A 21,914-nucleotide genomic window follows, 5' to 3' on the forward strand; every position below is an offset into this window, starting at 1 on the left:
GGTCCCTCAAGGAGCTCACAGATGTTTGCTTTCAAAGATAATTCAGAGAAACCTTTTAATAGAAGGTACACACTTTTAGTGAGTGGTAAGAATTACTTCTAAAACTACATTGTTTAGTTCTTGAAGGAGCTATAAATGATGGTTCACATCCTGCTTTCTTTTACTTTAAATAGTAAAGAAATTTGGTGGAATTGCACAGTTAAAGGTAGTAAAAAGATGAAGAATAAGGTAGTGGAGACCTCAGGAATTTTACATTTCTTTCTATATTTTAACTACTATTTTGAAAAGCAACTAATAGGGTGCATATCAATTTACGGATTTAGAGACAGTATAACACTACTTAACACATTCCCAACTAAAATTATTGGCATTGATTAACTGCAATAATAATGTAAAACTATATACTTTGATATTAACTTTTCTAATTTGGTACAGGCTGAGTCTTGTTAAAAATGAATTGATAGAAACAGAAATATTCCCCTACTCAATTTAATTCTTATTTATCATCAGGAATAACAAGAGTCTTAAAAGAGGAAGAATTTAGCCAAAATGAGAAAACTTTAAAATATTCACTTATTCTCATGAATGATTTCCTAAATAATTTAGAGTTTAACTTTGGTTGATTGATACAGTAGCATTTCAGTATGTTTCCATTCTTCACTAGAGAAACCAAAAATAAACTGGGTACTTTATATTTTAAATAACTTTTAAGTTAATGTAGCTGAAATGTTTCAAATGAAAAGGAACACATGTCGACTTTAGACAAGGTTGATGCATGCCTAAGAGTCAGAACTGTTTGATTTATTTATAGAGTTTTCAGGAGAAATGAGTTTTGAACCACTATTATGCCGTTTGCACATTCACAACAAAGCCAGCCCTACGGATATTGAAGCCGTTAGACCATTCACTCCTTTACCACACATCTCTCCTTACCTTCGATGAACACCTCTGCAGATGTTGTGTCTGAGCCGCTGGGATTCGTAGCCAGACAGGTATAGCGACCTGTGTCGTCCTCAAAGGCTTCTGCTATGACCAGGGTATGGAGGTCCGCACCGTCACAGTGGATCTGAATATCAGGAGTGTTCCGCAGCTCCTTCCCCTCACAGAACCATCTGCAGGCCAAATGGGGGTCAAAGAACAGGAGGTAAAGAAAGGAAATGGTGATGCTGAGAATAATAAGGCAGAAGTGAGCGACTGGATGCTACGTAATCAGATGCTTGTGAGATCAGAAAAGAGCTGTACCGATATGACTGGTGGAAACTCTACATTGTAAGCCGTGAAATGACTGACTAGGCAATTCCCCCAGGTTTTGTTTATAAAGCATCTTACCAACCTTGAAATAAGCCACATCATCAAACTTGGAAAAACCATTCCAGTTACAAAAGGAAAGAAACAGGACTTCATAGTGCCTTAATACATATTTTATAATAAATTACTCCTAGGTTTATTACAGCTTTATCTATTATTTTGATCTGAAGAAAAATATGAAAGTAATATAAACGTTATGCTCAAAATATCTAATGTATCAAGGGAAACTAATCACCACATTAAAAAAAAATTAGAGGCCGCAATATTTTTGTTGACCCTCTGATTTCTGATCAGATGAGCAATAACAGATTTAATGCCTTCCACATTTCTGATATTTACAAAACTTTCTAGCAGACCACTTGGCTTCTACAACTAGAGAAATGGAGCAAGTTGTAATTCATTCTTGCTGGTCAGCACTTTTCCTTTCCCAAACAACCAGGACCTTGGTATGGGAGGCGGCAAGCTGCCAGACTATGTTAACACAGGTCCCTCTCACAGTCTTTCCTTGATTCCCTCAGGACCTCAAACTCTCAACAGGAGTTTTATAAAAACTATGAAGCTGCCCCAATCTCCTCCCCCTCCAAATGTGATTTATTTTTAAAGAAATATGTAGGAATGTGCCACTTACAACTAAAAGGATTAAAGTTTCTCGGACTGGATTGTCCATTTAGCTTTTAATCACCACTTGGAGATTTTTCTGAGTCTAATTTCTAGAAGATTCTTTGAACATGGTACCCTTTGGTGTAAATATGGCACTGAAGACTGAATTTTTTATATTGAGATAGCATAACATAGCTATTGCTCAGTGCTGGGATTCAAACAATTAAACAACTGGTTCTCTGCCCTAATGACCATTTTAAGTATAAAAAGCAATATACCAATAGGTAGTTTGTTATTTCATACATTTAATACTTAAGAATAAAAGAGGTACACAAAACTAGATTATTATAAAAAAGAATTTTAATATATTAATAAAAAATATTAAATAATACCTGACAAAAAACAATAAAACTGTTATTTAAGGTATTTCCATATTGCTTCTTGATTGGTGTCCTCACTCGCAATTTTTTTTCACTGATGGATGGAATGAACATTATTACTACGGGTGCTTAGAATATGCTATTATGCAGATGAACGTTAAAAAAGAGTAAGGAATGTAAATTTGTGATTTCCACATTGGGTGGCTGCCCAGGTACCCACCTTAGAGAGAACCCTGATTACAAGTGCCATTTTAACAACCAGTTTGCCAAACTCAGCAAAAATTAGATATTGGTTCTGCCAAACCGGTGTGAACCGGCTGAATCCCACCACTGGTATTGGCCCATATTTAATCTGAAAATTATGTTAGTAAAAATATCTGTTTGCTAATACTCATAGTATTAACTCCAGAAACTATTAAAAAATAAATATGGGATATTCACAAAAGAACAGATATAACTTGGGGAATGAAAATACATTCAACAAAAGTTCAGCCAACTGAGCCTCCTATGCAATGCAATGCATCTAACTTTTGAGACAACTGAGAAAAGCCGTCCGTATTTCTTGCTTCTGGGTATTTTGTAGTTTCCTTTGTTTTCATCAAGTCTTAAGAGAAAATCCAGCCAGGAACCATCTTTCAGTTCCTTCTCGTCTGTTCTCTTTCCACACTCATGGTCCAGGTCTTCACCCATGAGAACGATGGCTTAAATTTTAATTGATCTTAAGTCTTTAAATTGATCTCTTCATCTCCAGTAAGCTGTGGATCCTCCTTATATCCTGTATCAGACTAAAGTTCTTGAAACGCTTCCCTATATCATTCCCTGAACTTCAGGCCTATATTGAGGCATTTCATAGAACTTGGCCCAATTTTCTTGTCTATCATTCTCCTATTCTAATCCTCTGTTGTCAAATATTCGCATGGATTTATTGTTCTTCGCACAGCCCTCATTGTACCATTACTTGCCTACTTTCCCTTCCTTGGAATTCTCGTCACTAATCCCATCCAAGAGCTGCTCCTCCTTGCTGCCATGTGAGAGACTCCTTCAGCACTCTCGTAGCTAAACGCACACTTGCTGGGCATCTTCTGTGTGGGAGGCATTGCACCAAACACTACAGGTGACAAAAAGAATACCTGGGAAACCCTGAAACTAGTGGAGGAGTTCTTGTGTATTAGAATTTTTTTAATCATTCATAAAAATATATACACAAACTATTAGAGGACAAAATGAAGCATGCAATAAAGGTTTGAGAGAGAGAGAGAGAGAGAGAGAGAGAGAGAGAGAGAGAGATATTAGCGGCTTTGGTCAGATGTGCTTCATGGGGAATCCTCAGCCAGCTCCCAAAGAGAGCAGCGTAGCTTGACCTCCAACTTCCCGCTCAGCCAACTTACAGCCTGCGGGCCCACTGCCTATTTTTTGTATGGCCCCCGAGCTAAGAAATGGTTTTTAGATTTTTAAATGTTTGAAAACAACGTAAAAAGAATACAATTTTGTGACACAGAAAAAGTATATCAAGTTCAAATCTCATGACCAATAAAGTTTTTTTGGATCACAACCATGTTCATTCATTTATATATCATCAATGGCTGCTTTTGCATTACGATGACAAATTGGAGTACTTGCAAAAGAGTGTATAGCCCAGAAATCCTAAAATATTTATTATCGGGACGTTATAGAAAAGTTGGCCAACGCCTGTTCTAACGTTTTGCTTCTAAAAGTGTGATCCTTGGACCAGCAGCCTTAGCATCATTTGGGAGCTTATTAGAAATGCAGAATCTTGACCCTCATCCCAAACCTACTGAATCAGGCCCGAATCCCCTGGTACTTCATGTGCGTGTAAAAGTTAAAAAGTTCTGGTCTGTTGTGGTTGGATCACACGAACTTGCTTCAGAGTCCTGGCTCTCTATCTTGGTTATTCACTCCTTTAACATAGCAACCACAATTTATGTGTTTTGTCTCTCTGGCCCCTTGTACATAAGTGCATGGAAAATTGTGTTCTGTTTGTTTCCCACTCTCTGCTTAAAAAGTCTAGCATTATTCATTTGACCATTGATAATATATCACTTCAGGATATCTTCTGTGTTGTTTCCTTATACCATTATTTGAAATCTATTGCATTTATGTCTTATTTTCCCATCTAAAATATTGATGTCTTTGCAGAAAAATACATTTTTAAACTTTTTAAAAGTGATCCACATAGTGTATTGCACATAGTTGACGCTTTACAAATACTGTCTGCTACTCATCATTTTAGAATGTTTTCCATGAATAAGAGATACTGAAGGATCTGTGGCCTACTAGATTTGGAAGATGCTACATATCATATATCAGTCCTTGATGTTTGCAATTCATATTTTCTTATCAAAGGCCCTGAGAAGTCCTGCAGAAAATAATTTAACATGATCTGATCTAGCATTTACTTATCTGGTCATAATATTCTTTCTCATTCAGCATCTAAACATTTCATGTGTTAGTTGCAGAATGCTTTTCTAGCATATTTAGCCCATAGAATCTATAGTTTAAAAAAATGAATTAAGATCAATTATAATCTGAGCAATGAGGATTAGTATAAGGCTGAATAAAATAAGCACAAAATACTTGAAATATGTTTTAGTGCTGGCAGAAAGATTAAGGTAACAAATGCATTTTGTGCAACAGTCTAACACATCTATTTAGTCTTCTGAAATGGCTCATTATGTCTTGAACATTTGCATATGGTGAAATGGGTGGTGCTTACAATCTTTTACGCTGACCTGCTTTTTGCTTTTTCAACACTCAGGCTTTTTGTTATCCAACTCCATAAAATTTAAAAAGCATCTCAGATGGTCACACACAGAAGAGTACACAGGAAAGACTAAACTTGTACATATCAGGTGGTGGGTACAATAATTAACATAAGCTCTTCTATCGCTTTGACACCATCAGGGAAAGTCAGATTGTTACTGAAGTAAGTACCTGTTAAGCGATCAGTTCTGTGTTGTTAAACTGTTGTAAGATGGGGTGTGACTCAAGAGGAGGAGAAAAAAAAACTGCAAATATTTAGATGGTAGACTCCCTGTAGTAACTAAAAAGGGCAGCGTGGTTCCTGGCCAATATTTAGATAAATGTGTGTGTCATTTATGATTGGAACCATTTGCACATTGGAGTTCATCATGGCCTAGCAAAGAGGCCCCTCCCAGGAATGGCTCATTCTTAGCTCGAGTAAAAGATTCTCCTTCAAGCACTCCTTTCATTTGAAAACTAACCAATCCAGAGCCACACCTTGGCCACCTCCCTTTGGGGTTCTCACACTCAGGGCCATTATCCCCTGTTCTAATCACCCCAAGCAACTGGAGACAGCCCCAATGCCCAGGGCCCGCTGAAATGACTCAGACTAGCCAATCCTAAATCCGTATATGCTGCTCCATCCATTCCTTCCCGCGGAAACCACAATAAAGGCTCTTGCTCATGGTCTGACCAACTCTGACGCTTCCCTGTGTGCCCTACCCCCCATCACCCCATGTTCACCCTACACTCAGCCCCTCCAGTGCAGCACGCTCCCTACTCTTGGGCACTGTGCTGTAACGACTGTTCAATGGCACTCATCTCCTGATCTATGGCCCTCACCACACCCGAATAGTAATAAAGCCTAAGTTAAAAAAATTTTATTAAATTTATTGGGATGACATTGGTTAATGAAATTACGTTTCTAGTGTACAATTCTATGATAAATCATTTGTACATTGCATTGTGTTTGCCACCAAAAGTTGAATCTTCTCCCGTCATAATATATTTGACACCCTTCACTATGTCCCCCAACACCCCTTTCTCTCTGGTAACCACCATACTGTTATCTGTGTCCATGTGAGTTTTTTTGTTTGTAGGATATAAAACTTTCAGTTTTATAACTCACCAGTGAAATCACATGGTTCTTGATTTTTTTCTGTCTGACTTATTTTGCTTTGCATATTTTCAAGATCTGTCACTGTGCACGAAAATGAACTCAAAACCTACTTTTTAAACATTGAACTAATCAGAGAAAAAAAAGCTTACAAAGATAGGATTGAACAGATACACAGCTTAAATAATAACGTCGTTTCTGCCTTAAGATCTAAATGAAGAAGTTTATCCACTCGCACCTAATGAAACTTCAGTGCACGTAAAAAACACACAATGAAACCTCTAATCTACTTAATGCATGGATCAGATGACAAGCTAAAATATAAAGCACACAAATTAGGACTAAGTGTACAGGTTTGGTAACAGCATTGCATAGGTAATGTCCCCTTTCCTTAGCCTATGGCAGACATCACTGATTGATCAGAATGGTTTTCCTGATGAGAGGGAGTGTCTGAGAGCCCTCAGCATGGCTGTGTAAGCAGGCTACAAAGTAAATAAGGTTGAAGCCTGTAATAAAACATAGCTGGCCATCTTGGACTTGGTCTCTTTCTGAAAAATACGTTTTGTCTTTCCTTCATATGCTGAAATTTGCTGCTACTTTTTATGAGGTAAGAGTGGAGGAGAGGTTTTAGTTGAGAGAGAGCATGTGAAAGCATACAATGTGGCTAAGAGTCTCCGTAAGTAAAATTCCACTTGACCCACTCAGATATCATTTTTTTTTTTTAACACCTGGAAGCCACTTATCCAGTAGACAGGACACTGGGTAGCATACTGGAGAATCAAAATCCATTTCTCTACATTTCCATTCTGTACCTCTGATAAACTTCAAATTGACTCATACTTCTACTATGCTACCATAAAATGGTTAAAATATATAAGTATAATCTCATAGAATGATGGAGGACACAAAATTTGGGGACAATAATAATTTGAATTTCTCTCAGTCCTTAAAAACTAAGGGAAAGAGTTAATATTTATTAAATGCCTATTATATGCTACACACTTTGTAAACATGGCCTTATTTCTTAACAACATTGTAAAGTAGTTTGTCATATTTTTTAGATATAGACAACTCTCCCTGATCTATACAAATGAAAGAGAATATGGATGATTTCATTTAAATAATCTTCAAAATTCCACTTTCCTCAATATTTGCTCCTTCACCTCTCACAGAACTTTTACTAGGGAAACTAACAAATTTTAACAAAGTTTACTGATTTCTCCTTTCTAGTCTCTGGGGGAGCTACTAAGCAGCCACACAATGAGGAGAGGAGAAGAAAATCTTAAAAAATTAGTGTGTGTGGTAAATCCCCATTCAAAAGAAGTTTGCAAACACTCCAACCTAAAATGAGATGGTGCCAAAAATTCAAGCATCTTATAATGGCACCAGCAGGATGTGGTAGGACTGAAATTCAAGAGGTCGTTTACACAGAAAAGTTCAATATGGGGTGGGGCCAAAGTAGGTTTACAGTTGTCCGTATGGAAAATAATAACAACACAAGAATAAACGCTACGTTTCACATACTCACCACTGTAAACCTACTTCTGCCTCACCTTGTATTTAATTGTTCATACCCTACATTTTGCGGTGAGGTTAGATGTAACCTCTGACCGCTCTGAGGCTGATGGTCGGAGGAGTGTGGCTGTGTTGACTGGTCAGAAAGAGAACTAAATCGGGGTGTCCCAGCGGCTTCTGAGCAAGTGTCTGTCTTAGAGAATCACCGACTGTTTTGATTCTTGGGTAACTTCAGAACATTCTCCTCCCTGAGGTGGCCTTCCTTTTTCCTTCTCTTACAAACCTGGCAACCGACAGTGGGGCTCAGAGCAGTTGGGATATATATCTGCGAGAGCTCAGAACACTCGGCGCTCTGACAGAGGCCAATATTGTCCATTTTTATCAGAATAAACTCAACCACTTAAATGAGACGATCTAACAAATCCTCTGGCAAAGTATAATATATACTATCTGGTGCAGCAGACTAATAGTTTATATTTTTAAAAATCACTGATGGCATCGCTTGGCTTACAAGTTGACTACTAATATCTATCCGGATTCTACCACTTAAAAGGAAACATAGATGTCATGACTAATAGCTTCTTTTGGTATCTTTATTTTTTTGAGGCACAGCTATGTATCGTGGACATTTTCTGTACCCTGCATTTTAAACATGTGGCTTTTAAAATGAACACATCTGACTTATAAAAGTTATGAAGCTTCATCAATGAATCTTGGCTGATAGTCTCCAACTCTGCTAAGGAAATGGTAAATCTTAGAAGTCACTTAATAGAAACAATAAGGTTCTTTAAAAGAAAAACCTTTAAAAACAGTTGACTTTTTATTTTTCTTCTGTTAAGTCAGTTCCCCAATGCTCAGGGGAGAACAAAATTAAATTGAAAGATGCCTGTCTATTTTTGCTCCACATCGCCACTGATTTGTACTTCCTAGAAAAATTTATCTTCAAAAGGATGTCAATGGTGACTTCAAGATGGCAAATTTAGCCCACAGCTGCCTCCGTTTCCCAGAGTACAAGCAGCCATGTGGGTTCATGGAGGCATATGCTTGAAGAAAACTAAAGGAATCAGTTTCCTTAATGTTATTATAACAAAAATAAAGGGTATTAAAAAAAAAAAAAAAAAAACCCAGACATCAATGGTTCTGCGATGGTTATATTTTCCAGGTGTTCCTCTCTCCCAAAGGAATGACGGTGCTCGCCACGAACCAGAGAACCACCGAAACAAAATTGGCAACTTAAGCCTAAGATGAATTTTGTTTATGCCTAACTCAAAGTCAGGCCATCTGTAAATATCGCATTTCATACATCCGCAATTAAACACCAATTAATTCTTATGGAGTATCTTTTGTCTTGTCACCAAAGACTTCTTAATTTTTTACATATGTTCGTTATTAACCACAAGACACTCCATGTTTATGTTGTCATGTGGATTAATAGGCAGACCAAAGTGAAATTAGTTCTTGTCTAAATTTATTATGGCTATAATTTCATGACCGCTCAGCTCAAAGACCAATAGCTAAATTCGTGTGGACGACAGATGTAATTTAACCTTACATTCCAAAAGAGACCAATAAATAGACTGACTTTTTGAAATTCAAAGCCCAGGAAATGATAATCTAGATTTTAATCCCATATAAGACTCATGTCTAGCAATTCTTTCCTCTAATAATCATTTTCTATCCTAAGAAACAAAGATAAATAGAAGGAGAGGGCAGCCCAGATAAAGCTACACTTCAAAAAATGATTTTATCTTATCAGATAGACCAAGATAGGTAGCTGTATATTTGGACACTATGAGCATACAGATATTTAGTCACCAACCCTAAAAAACAACTATAAAAAATAGGCAACAAAAATCTATACTATTTGTGCTGCCAGAAGCTGTCAAGCTTTTATTAGATTGCTCCCATATTTTCACATTGGTGATCTAGGAGAAAGGGTCTGGAACTGAGCATCAGCTGTTCCGGGTTCTGGTTTTGCCTGATCAGTAGACCAGCGAAGCTCAATGTTATCCCACTGCTCTCTCTTCTGAGGTTTGAGTTTCCTTCTTTGTGAATTGCAGGGATTGAGCTAGACCAGCATTATCTCATCTGTGTCCCAAAAAAGCAGTTCTGTGGCAAGCTGACAGATACCATTGAAAAAGAGTTCTGTGGCCAATTAGGTTTACAGAGCACTGGGTTAAACAAAATTAAACAACTGTCTTTACTACAGAACTTTTTTTTAGAGCTTTGTACTGAATTTCCAAGAGAGAACGATGGCAGGCCTCATCCTCAGTCTTATCTGAACAGGGATCGGATGTCTTGAGAATCACGTTGAAGGAGTAGTGTTCTGTGAAACACATGTTGAAAGACACTGGGTTGAATGGTATCACTAACCTCCCATCTAACTTATAATAACATTAATACCTGGCCTATACTGTACAACTACCTGTTCCAGTGCTTATGTCAGCCATCAGTAACAGGGCAAAGCTCTCTTCCCCACTTCCTAGATTTGGTCTCAAGAGTCCTCAAATGGTGCTCTGGGCAGCCACTGTCAGTTGATTAGAGTTGGCGCCTGAGTTGAAACATACTCGCCATGGCTATGTTTAAATATTCTTTTCTTGGACAGGAATCAATATGAAATGCTGAATGCCAACATCCCCTCCATCCTTGACTATTAACTCTAAGAATATATATATAATTTTTTTGAGGGGGGGGCAAGCTGCCATTTTGCCTTGGCACATGAACTTACTCTCTTTTTATTTCCCTTTTGGAAAACACTCAGGGTGACCATATATGGTGCAAGTCAGGACATTTCTGAGAGTGAAATAGGCTACCATTAATAATTACAGGAATACTACAAAGTTTTATTAACCAATGACACCCCAATAAATTCAATTAAAAGTATATAATGACGGAAATAAATGGCATCATTTTAAGAACACCAGGATGTGTAGTTGTCCGTCTTATACTTCATTGCAAAAAGCAACCTGAAATTGTGATTTTGGCTTTAGTGGCTATTTTGACTCTCAGCAAATGGGATTTATCCCCATGAGTAGACAAAAATAATTCACAGTAAATGAGGGGGGGAAAGAGGTTCCTAACCCTCTGTTTACTCATTCACAAATCCATGTTACATTGGTTGGTTAAAAAAATAGATTTATCCTCACCAATCCTCTATGCAAACAGCAAAACAAGTCAGCATGATCTGACATGTCACACTTCAAAGTTCCCTACATTGTGAAAAGGTGTACCAAGTGCTTCCAAGCCTTCAAAGCGTTGGGGGAAAGAGGATTATACAGAGAGCTTGAGAGAGAGAAATTGCATACATAAAACAGCTAGAGGTGCACATTCAGCTATTTCATTGCTACAGTTAGGGCAGGTAATTATTAGCCATTGTTGTCACTTGGATTACATTCCAAAGGGGATAAAATGGGTGATGTTTTATTAGACAATGCTCTCAGTCTTCCATGCCTTTGGAACTTGTCCACTGAAATACCATAATTACCTCAGAATTGTGAAACCCAAAACGACTACAACCAAAGAAGGGCACGGAGCAACAGGTCCTCTTGGTAGTTTCAACCCTATACAGTTACAGAACCCCACGTGCCACAGCGCATGTGTGGACTCCTAAACGCCCAGTCGTTATTTCCCTGCATTAAATGAGCAGTTACACTGAACACAACCTTTTCCGTAGCAGTGAGACATCTTTTCCCAAAGTTAACGAACAGATTTCATCTACAGTATTTCCTACTTTTATTAGTCAGTTCCTCAATTTCCTGCCTAACCCGTGTTGCCAGCTAATCATGATTAGGGGTAAGGGAGAAGGAAACACAATGAAGTGATGGCAGAGAAGGAAGGGGAAAACAGCTCTCTTTCTAAAAATGCTGAAACTTGCAAAGTCAAAGGGCTTCGCAGCTTGATCCTTCATTGCATCTCCATAGGAGCCTGCAGCTGACCCTGTGCTGGTTTAGCCCCATGAGTGGAGCCAGAGCTCAGAGGCAGCAGGCTATGGGGGCAGCACCAGCCTCTCAAATTGGGGGGCTGTTCTCACCAAGGCTTAGAGAGGGGCTCAGTGGCTCCTTGCACAGTGTTCTGGCTCTAGGTTGGCCCAATGATGAGCATCGTTAGCTCAAACATGGCCAGTATGCTACCTGAGCAACGCCGAGACAAACATCGAAAACAGCGCAAGCAAGGTTCAACTGTCCACCTAACCAACTAACTCATTTCAAAGCCATCCCTTTCCTGAATGTGTTCCCCTTGTTTTTACTTTGTGTGCCTTCGAGAAGTCTACCCTTAGAGGTCAGCTTTTCAAGGAGAGCTATAATAAAGGGTGTCTCCACTGAAGGACCGGTGGGGTGGGAGTAGGGGAAGAGACTCTTGATTAGACAAGGAAAAGTGAGGTGCAGAAGGAATTATATTGATAGCAGGTAGCACTCGGGGGCCCTGGACCAACTAAGTAGCGAATGCCTTCATCAAAAATGTTGAGCAATATTTTAGCACACACACACACACACACACCTGTATTTAACATCTGACACATATCTGACATGCCCCGTAAATCAAGCTCCCAAAAGAATCTCAACATTCTGCAAATGCCACATTGCAACTACCTTTCTGATTCTAGTCACACAGGTAATTCTCTAAATTGTACCTACCCTCTTTCTCCCAACAATTTGGATCAAATACATACTTTTGAATCTGTAGAAGAGCAAACCATTTCCCACGAAAGCTGCCTCCGCTGCTTCCCCTCAGCTAGTGGCCTGTGGAGCTGTGGGTGGAGCAGGGTGGGGCCTCAGGTGTTTGAGCAAGAGCAGGAAGTCAGGACTAATTACACCTTGTCTTACTTGGCAATCTGAACAACAAATAAAATTCAGTTGATTTTTCAGAGCAAATTACCTCAGGCTGACAGTTTCTTTTTTTTTTTTTAAGTGTTAAAATTAATGGTATGATCAGATATGAACTTAAAATCTTTTTCTTTGAAAAATATGGGTTTTTACGATGAAAAAACTCTCCTTTTGGATGACAGAGCACCTACCGCCTGGCTTCATTCCATCATTCCATATATCCTGCATACCCCTGTGATTACAAGCCACAATTTTTAAAAAGCTGGCTTCAGGGGCACATAAAAACTTTGCAGAAGACAAAACAAAACAAAAATCTCTAAAACTATTACATGGTGCAAAGGCTCTAATGTAAGCAATTTAGTAGTTATAGGAAGTTATGATAGTTTCTTGCTTATATAAATAAAAATGTGGTTTTCTGTATTTAAGAATGTCACTGATAGGCCTGGCCAGTTGGTTCAGTGGTAAAGCGTCATCCCGGCATGTGGATGTCCTGGGTTTGATTCCTAGTTAGGGCACAAAAGAGAAGTGACCACAGGAAAGGTGCTTCTCCACCCCTCTCCCTCCCCTTTCTCTATCTCTTTCTTTCTCTCTCTCTCTCTCTTCCTCTTCTCCTCTCCCTTCCTCTCCTAAATCCATGGCTCATTTGGTTCCAGTGAACTGGCCCCAGGCACTGAGGATGGCTCCATGGCCTCTGCCTCAGGCACTAAAATAATAGCTCAGTTGGTTGAGAGAGCAACAGCTCAGATGGGTATAGCATCACCATAGGGGGCTTTCTGGGTGGATCCCTGTTGGGGCGCATGCCTCCCCTCCTCTCACTTAATAAAAAAAAATAACAAATAAATAAAAAGAGCCTGACCAGGCGGGGCACAGTGGATAGAGCATCAGACTGGGATGCAGAGGACCCAGGTTTGAGACTCCGAGGTCACCAGCGTGAGCACGGGCTCATCTGGTTTAAGCAAAGCTCACCAGCTTGGACCCAAGGTTGCTGGCTTGAGCAAGGGGTTACTCGGTCTGCTGAAGGCCCACGGTCAAGGCACATATGAGAAAGCAATCAATGAACAACAAAGGTGTAGCAACGAAAACTGATGATTGATGCTTCTCATCTCTCTCCGCTCCTGTCTGTCTGTCCCTGTCTATCTCTCTCTCTGACTCTCTCTCTGTCTTTGTAGATAAATAAAAAAGTTTAAAAAAAAAGAATGTAACTGAGGATAATGGCTACATGTATTTGCTGTGCTGGAAAAGGACAATGTAGTTAAATTTGCCTGGTGAAGCAGGATTCTAATTCTGTGTATTTCCAATATGCATATTTCAGGACACCTAATACCACGATCCCTGCCTCAACTACACCTCTCTTTGTTCCTCCTGAGATGAGTTTGTGACAAGGGAGAGTGCCTACAGCTCCCTTGATCCTTTCAAGTCTGTGTACATAGTGAGAACGCCTTTCATCACTGCCTTCTCATCCTGGCAATTTAGAGATGTTGTGGAAATAAAGTTACCCTGTGCTAGAAAAAAATGAAGGAATCCCTGCTACCCGTAAATGCTTTCTCACACGCATGTCTTCTCTCAATTTTAGAGGGCATGAATCATCACAGTCTCCCTTTAAATTTAATGTTCCATTGGGTCACTGTTTTTCCAGGGTATAGCCTGGGCTTCAAAATATTAGTCTGGGTACTATGTTAGAGGTCAGTTTTGAAGGATCTTCTCTGAGGTTTCTTATGGCTAAAATCATTCCATATGCCCAAAGATGGGACAGACTGGAATGGGGCAGTGAGTTTCTTGCCACTAGATATATTAAAGATGGAGGAACAACCAGCAGAGATCTTAGAGGGAGAGTTCAAGAACTAGATGGTTAATTGAGCACCTATGATAACTGGTCTATAATCTTTCTTTTAGCAAACAATTGACAAGGATGCATGAAAGAGGGCAAAAACTCCTTATGCCTGGTGGGCTGAATATTGTACCAAAGAATGGCATAATCTTCTTATGATTCGTTCATTAGATTAGCCTAATTTAATCAAGATAAAACTTGAGATTTCCAGGGGCTTTTCAATTAGGATAGTTTATGGGGGAATGCATTAGCTGTTCAATGAAGCTTATATTCAGCACACCCAATGCTACAGTGCTCCCATGTTTGCAAACCGTTTGCAATACAAAATATACTTTAATATTTCATACTTCATACAAAATCTTGGGTAAATAAGTGACATTTAAGTATTTCCTTTAAAGAAAAGCTCTCTAAATTTACTATTATTTATTATTATTAACTTGCTTTGTCCTAAAGTTTCCAATTTTCCTTTGCTGAGGCTGTTTTAGTCTTTTTACATTAATGTAGAACCTCTCTGTGGAAATGTTTGTGTTAGGAAATCACATGCTAAAATTCAAATCCAATGAGGCATCATTTAATTTTTTAGAAGCACATTTGAGAGCTTTAAAAAGATCTAAAACTTTTTATATCATTTCACTGAGTAATTCTTACAAAACTTTATTTATACAAGAACTCTGAGAGTATCCCAAATTCCCCAATTTTTGATTTCCCTTCTTGTTTTTTTCACTATTTTTTCTTGCAGAAGAATTACCCACCACACCTAAGGAGTGAAAGAGAATCATGATTCCTGCTTGGGTTTGACTCACCCATAAGAGTATCTGCTGGGATGAAAAACAAAACAACAAAAAAAGCACTTTTCTCTACAGAAGGAGCTCCCGGCCATGGTCACGCTGTGTGAGTCTAAACAAGTTACACCTGCTCTCTCGACATGTCAGCCCTCAGAGCTGAGCCTCTGGAGGAAGTTCTAGCCTTCCAGCTTCTGCATGGAGTTCCATCCACTTTACGCCATCAGGAATTGTCTATCCCAGCATCGAGGTTTCCCCATTAGGGAAAAACAACTCACGGAAAACTGCCCCTTTAGCTAGCTATAGAGAATACCATCTTTAGCTATTCACTTCTGGTCAAAAGGAACTCTCCTGAATCAGATGCAAGATGGGTATTTTTGATCAATATTCATAATATGCAGAGATTCATAATCACGACCTCACATTTTTTAAAAAATCTGTCCTCATGTCACTGGGAGGAAGAGGACAGATTTCTTCTTCTCCCTCCACCTCTTCTTTCTGTAAAGCATCATTATGATTTCTAAGTGACTAAAAATTAAAGTTCTTAATAGCTCTAAAACTCGGGTAAGATTAGAAAAAGATTTTCTGGCCAGTGGCTGAAGAGCTAGCCTCCAACACTGCAAAGAAAACGTTAAATCTGTTGCCAGGTCACTTACTGCAATGTTAAAAGCTAGATGAGTGAGTTGGCCCAACACTCTGGAGCCTAATCATGTAATTGGAACTAAAAGACTGAGGAGATGGAACAGCCTTCTAACACTATTTTAGAAGTGATTTAGTGATCCCTGTACAATAATTTTTCGGCAATTCGTATAACCAGAATTTATAGATTTATTCCTAACGTCAGGAAAAACTGACTTCACTCTTGTACCCTTTGCTTTCCCATGTTAATCTTTAAACAGCAATTAGCTGAGTTAAATCATGATCTTGAAAAGGCGTTCCCTCCGCCCCCTTGGGGGACAGGATCCTTTGCAAAGTTTGGATTGTATCACTTCACCTTTAGAAAAACCATTTGTTTAAGTACATTTACATTTTTAGCAAATAACATCATTAGAATGTACATATTTTACATGGAGGAGGAAAGAAGGGATTATTCACAAAGCCTTGTTGCACATTTGCAATATTACGCACATATGGCATGTGTGAGGTATGTAAGCTTGTCAGTGGAGGTGGTGGCGGAGGACGGGTGCAGGACGTTACCTATTGGGAGCTGGATGATCATCTGAAAGGAAAATGAAAACATTTCAAGTATAAGCCAACACTCCCATATGTTGAAATTTGTTGTAACTAGGATGGGAATATGAATGGGTGTAATCTTTTAAGAAGAGAATTTGGCTACAGTTCACATTTAGAATATACGTGCACTTGACCTGAAGTTTCATTTCTAGAAAGTTTTGATATGCTCCCACAAGGCGCAGAAACATAAGAAGCATATGGACCAGGATGTTCATATTAGCACTTTTTTTGAAAAAGTAACAAACACTCATCTTGCTCTGAATGTCTACGAGGGAATGGCAATTTAATTATGGGAGCAAATAATTATGGAAATACTATGCAGTCTTTAAAAATATTACATAAAATGCCTAACCAGGCAGTGGCGAAGAGGATAGAGCATCGGATTGAGATGCAGAGGACACAGGTTCAAGACCCCAAGGTTGCGGGCTTGAGCACGGGCTCATCCAGCTTGAGCACGGGGTCTCTGGCTTGAGTGTGGGATCATAGACGTTATCCCATTGTTGCTAGCTTGAACCCAAAGGTTGCTGGCTTGAGCAAGGGGTCACTTGCTCTGCTGTAGCCCCCTGGTCAAGGCACACACATATGAGAAAGCAACTGGTGAACAACTAAGGTGCCACAATGAAGAATTCATGCTTCTCATCTCTCTCTCTTCCTGTCTGTCCCTCTCTCTGACTCTGTCAAAAAAAAAAATTACACAAAGCTATCAGAAATATCCACAACAGTGTAGAATGGAACAGTAGACTTCTGGAGGGTCATACAAGAGACTTGTCACTTTTAAGTTATGTGGAGAAGAGGGACCAATATTGAGGGAAGACAGGGAACTTTCACTTTTCATTTTGGAGCTTTCTCTTTTTTTTAATTTTTTTTATTTATTCATTTTAGAGAGAGGAGAGAGAGAGAGAGAAAGGGGGGGGGCAGGAAGCATCCACTCCCATATGTGCCTTGACTAGGGAAACCAGGGTTTTGAACCGGCGATCTCAGAATTCCAGGTCGACGCTTTATCCACTGTGCCACCACAGGTCAGGCTGGAGCTTTCTATATGAAAATTTTTTCCTTTTTTACCAAAAGCAAATATTGCTTCCTACATGTTAAACTCACTAAGATGTACACAAAAAGGAAACCTAAAGAAAACCAGGACAATATTAGGATACCCATTTTTCGCATTGTTAACATTTTAAAAGTTAAAAAGAAATATATGCTTTTTAGAGAAATTATGTTTTATTAAGAGACTTGCATTATTAGTTCATTATTGATTAATTGCTGGGGTCTTTCAAGGCCTATTTTATTAGTTCAGCCCTCATAAGGTTACTAGGAGGATTAAACAGGTGATGCATGTCTAACTTCCCATGGAGCTCGATGTATTTTACTTAAGAAGTTTAGCCAGCTGTTACAGTTTCTTACAAAAGCCAAGGGAAGAGTCCATTGTAGGGGCACACAAGCAATTCGGAAAAGTCTCTGACTTTGGAGGTATGTGACGAAATATCAGTCTTCTACTTTTTCTATTTGAGAGGCCCTCCACTAGACCTGGTTTATAAGTTAATGAGTTTGTAATATTTGCTTTTATTCTTTTATCTATCTATGAAGCTGCCTACTGCTGGGAGGGCCACTGGACACCTTCTAAAATCATGGTCACAGTAAGAATAAAATGGACTCGATTGAATAAACATTAGCATACTGACTTATATACATAACTATTTAGGTCTAAAACTAGATCCATTGAAGCAAAGAGATGCTTAAAATAAATTCCCACCGGCCAGGGACTGTCTCATCTTGTTTCGGGTAGTGGGAGAAAAATATCACAGTGTATCATAAATGAGGACCTGTAGAATGTGACACGTTAGGGTTGTATTCTGTTGTGTTTCCTTAACAACCAAGCAGTAGCTTATAGGAAAGTTCCTGGATCTGCTCAGTTCATGTCCCAAGAACAGAATGGCTTTTAACTGTGTAGTGATTCTTACGCTCAAAGGAATGTGAGCTCCATCCTCTAAGCATCCTCTTGCTGGGAGGAGAGAGAAGCTAATTAAAAAACAAAATGAAGACCTGGTTGTGGAGGAGAAGACCTGGCTGACCATTCACATCAAATCACCTTGGGAAACTGTCAACAACCCCAAGGAACGACCTTTGCATATCGCAAGGGAGATATGATAGAGCCTTGCCCTAAGTATACAATGTGCCTACTCACCTATGGCTTCTACTCCAGTGGGGAGAGAGATAATAAGCACTTAAACTATAACAGAAATAAAATCATTTCAGACAGGGTAATGACATAAAGAAAAGAAAACACAGAAAAAGTGATCAGAGTTCCATTAGGCAGGAGGGTTGTAGAAGAGAGTGAGGTCATTTCATGCTATGAGAGTACAGTATTTTGTTTTGTTTTTAAACACCAAAGTTATATAAGAATAAAGACATCAGCAAATTTAAAAAGCCTGAAAGCAGATGCTTGATGCAGAAGAATTCATGCCTGGAGATCTCTAATAATGAGCAACACCTCACCCATCTCCACAGAGGCTCCCTGCCCTCCTTGGAGTTATTAGGACTAACTAGCACATCTCCTACCTTCCAGGCAAATAAAATTTACATGTTCATTCCTGAGAGCAATCTCAGATTAATTTCTACCCACCAGGACCCAAGGCATTTTCACTTATGACTTAATACAGATTTCAAGTCTATCTCTACAGTAAAGTGGCCCATTTTCTCCCTCCATTATGTCATAGATTCCTCATTCTTCTTTTTCAAGTGATAAAACAGCTGTTGCTAATGCATATGAACAGATTTCAAAAATGGAGCTATGACATTATAAGCATTTGTCTAGTACAGTGTTTTTCAACCAGTGTCCCGCGGCATACTAGTGTGCCCTGAGACATGGTCAGGTGTGCCGTGGGGAAATTAAACATGGGTCCCCAAACTAGGGCCTGCATGCTGGATATGGCCCGCGGAGGCTATTTATCCGGCCCACTGCCAGCCGCCTCCATCCGAACGTAAACATTCCCCTCACAATCCCTCCAGCTATCAGCGGCAGGAAGAGTGGAGGCACAGGGAACGTTCACTGACCAATCACCTTCTAGGATTCATCCCCACCACTAGCGATGAACCAATAGTAGGCCACCTCTCATCCACACCCAGGAAGGTCCCCGCTCGGGCTGCCGTGCACTTGTCATTGTGTGGCCCCGGCGAGTAGTTGAAGCTGCTACTCCTCCCCATGGTCCTGATTTCTAATCCTGGTCAGGACTGGAGATAAATGTTGCCACCACTAGATGAAGCCTCAGCCTCAGCTGGTTATGTCTATCCTGATGGTATATATAGATATTTGACCTTTTTCTTTTTAAAAGAGGTGCCACAGAGGGTGATATACAATGCATCACAATGCATCACAATGTTATCTAACTTTAAAGCTAAAGTTTGCTGATCTTCCTTTGGACAGTTTTTGGTTATCTGTTGCCAAGGAGTTCCCCATTCTGGCCAACAAAGCTATTTTGACATTGCTCCCGTTTTCAACCACATATCTATGTGAGCTGAGCTTCTCAAGCTTGACTGCGATAAAAACTAAAAACAGAGAGAGACTGAGAACTGTTGAGGAAGAGCTTCGTGTGTGTCTTTCTACCATTCCTGCCAGGATATCCCTTTTGTGTTCATCGAAACAGGCCCAGGTTTTACACTAAGTGAGTATAAATACATTTAGAAACTATATTATTAACTATATGTATAATATGTACTGTGTTAGAGTGTCATTTTGTGTCATTTTGGTAGGTGGTATGCCCCAGGATTTTGTAAATGTAAAAAACGTTACATTACGCGGCTCAAAAAAGGTTGAAAATCACTGGTCTAGTAGCTACTGCGAAGTGTTCAGCATTCTCCTTTGTCTGAAATGTTGGAGGGCTCTGGTGAATAGAAAAAGCAGAAGAAAAAGCTTACGGGGTTGTTGGGTAAGGACTGCCTGGGGTACTCCCCTGGGGCATATTTATTCTTTCTCAGCAGCACACAAACCAAAAACCAGGAGAGGTTTCCTGTCAAATCGCCTTCGGAAGCTGTCTAACCCCCCGGGAATGACCCCAGCAGACTGGAAGGGAGCAATGATGTAGCCTTGTTCTGAGTATGCAATTTGGATAAATAAGGAAAAATAAGAAATTCCTTTCTTAAAAATAAGTGGTAAATCTCTGGGAGCGCTTTAACTCGAGGGGTGCACTGGAATACAGTGGATACGTGGAAGGGGCACCGAAAACCTGCCTGGGCTTCTTTTTTCCCCAACTACTTTCGAGGGTGCGTGCCCCCCCCACACACACCGAAGAGGTAGTCTCCCACGTAGACTTACTCCTATTGGATCTGCTATTATAATTTGTCTTCCTAGCAGCCTTACAAACATCTTTCTTTTCTTTTTTTCCTGTAAATATTTTAATAACTAATCCTGAATGCTGAAGGAAGAGAAAAGCATGAATAAGAAGCTGGTGTTCCATCGTGGTAAACGAGCCAGAGAATTTATTGTGCACTGCAGTCAGCAAAGCCAGCCAAACCATTCCTGAAGAACGGGACTAAGCTAACCAGACCCTCCTAAAATTTTACATGTCAGAGAAAAGATTTCCATTCTTATCTTTACTTCATTTCAGGATGTCTGGGTTTAAAGGCTAGCAAAAGTCTCCAATTCTTTTCAAATCTGAGGATGGGTGCAGTAGCACTTTTGAAGCTCACTGCCTTAAGGAAGGCAAGCACCAGAGAGGTAGCACTATTTTTTCTTTTGAGTGGTAGATGTTTCCATTTCATTTTTTTTTTTCTTTCCCAAACTATTTTTGCTAGGCAAATTGGGAGGGCAGACTACGTTTTCATAGTTTATGCATATGTACTGTTTTATGCACTATCAACATAAATACCTTAAATTTTTTAGTAGTTTTGAGGACCAATATCCTCTCATATTTATACCATAATACATGGAGAAATTTTCTGTATTTTTATTGTGTTGTTACCAGAACAGTACATATAAAGTTTCCATGTCATAAAGTGCTATGTTCTTGAAGGAGGAGACTTACAATAGCTGTTACCTTTACCTTCTGAGACTTTTATAATGCAAGACATCACAGTTAAGATACTATTTATTTTGTGATAAATAAAAATAGACTGTTTCTATAATCACTACTTGGAGCCACAGAAATTAATCTTATGCCACTGATATCAAGGGGAAACCAGAGGTCTTAAGCTATGTGGTGGCGGTGGGCCAGATCTTGATTCATTCTTGGAAGCCTCGTAGACACCATTTCACAAGTGATGCCTGGAGACCACTTTAAGTATATTGCATTTTGGTGTAAGGATTGTTCTGGAGAGAAGAAATATTTCCGGGCTGGGTGGTCAAGTTGTAAATAGGGACTGATGGACTGCTATCTTCGAAATTACGCAGCCATGTGCTCTCTGCACACCTGTCAAAGCTTGGCGGCAGAGCCCTGGGCTTGGCCCGGAGCGGGACTGCAGTCCTGCTGAGGAAGCAGATGGCTGGAGGCTCCGAAGTCTGGGACTGAAGGGAATTCACCAGCAGTGTGCTGCTCGGTGGGTTCTAACTGAGAGTCCCATTTCCCAGCTTGCCAG

The 21,914-nt window shown here is 39.6% G+C and overlaps 1 protein-coding gene across 8 annotated transcripts in view; it reads right to left on the bottom strand.

Annotated features, from left to right (window-relative positions):
- The window catches only part of PALLD (palladin, cytoskeletal associated protein), a 583,598-nt gene that overhangs the window by 230,326 nt on the left and 331,358 nt on the right, over positions 1-21,914 (bottom strand). For 7 of the 8 annotated variants that reach the window (XM_066279499.1, XM_066279463.1, XM_066279472.1 and 4 more), the window contains one exon: positions 934-1,112. In XM_066279499.1, the coding sequence (XP_066135596.1) occupies positions 934-1,112 (179 nt within the window). Of the gene's footprint in view, positions 1-933; positions 1,113-12,349; positions 12,404-21,914 lie in introns of those variants that run through there. The other variant, XM_066279519.1, reaches the window with a different exon arrangement.

The sequence above is a fragment of the Saccopteryx bilineata genome, chromosome 1 (genome assembly GCF_036850765.1).
Source record: "Saccopteryx bilineata isolate mSacBil1 chromosome 1, mSacBil1_pri_phased_curated, whole genome shotgun sequence".
In the NCBI taxonomy this organism is placed as follows: Eukaryota; Metazoa; Chordata; class Mammalia; order Chiroptera; family Emballonuridae; genus Saccopteryx; species Saccopteryx bilineata.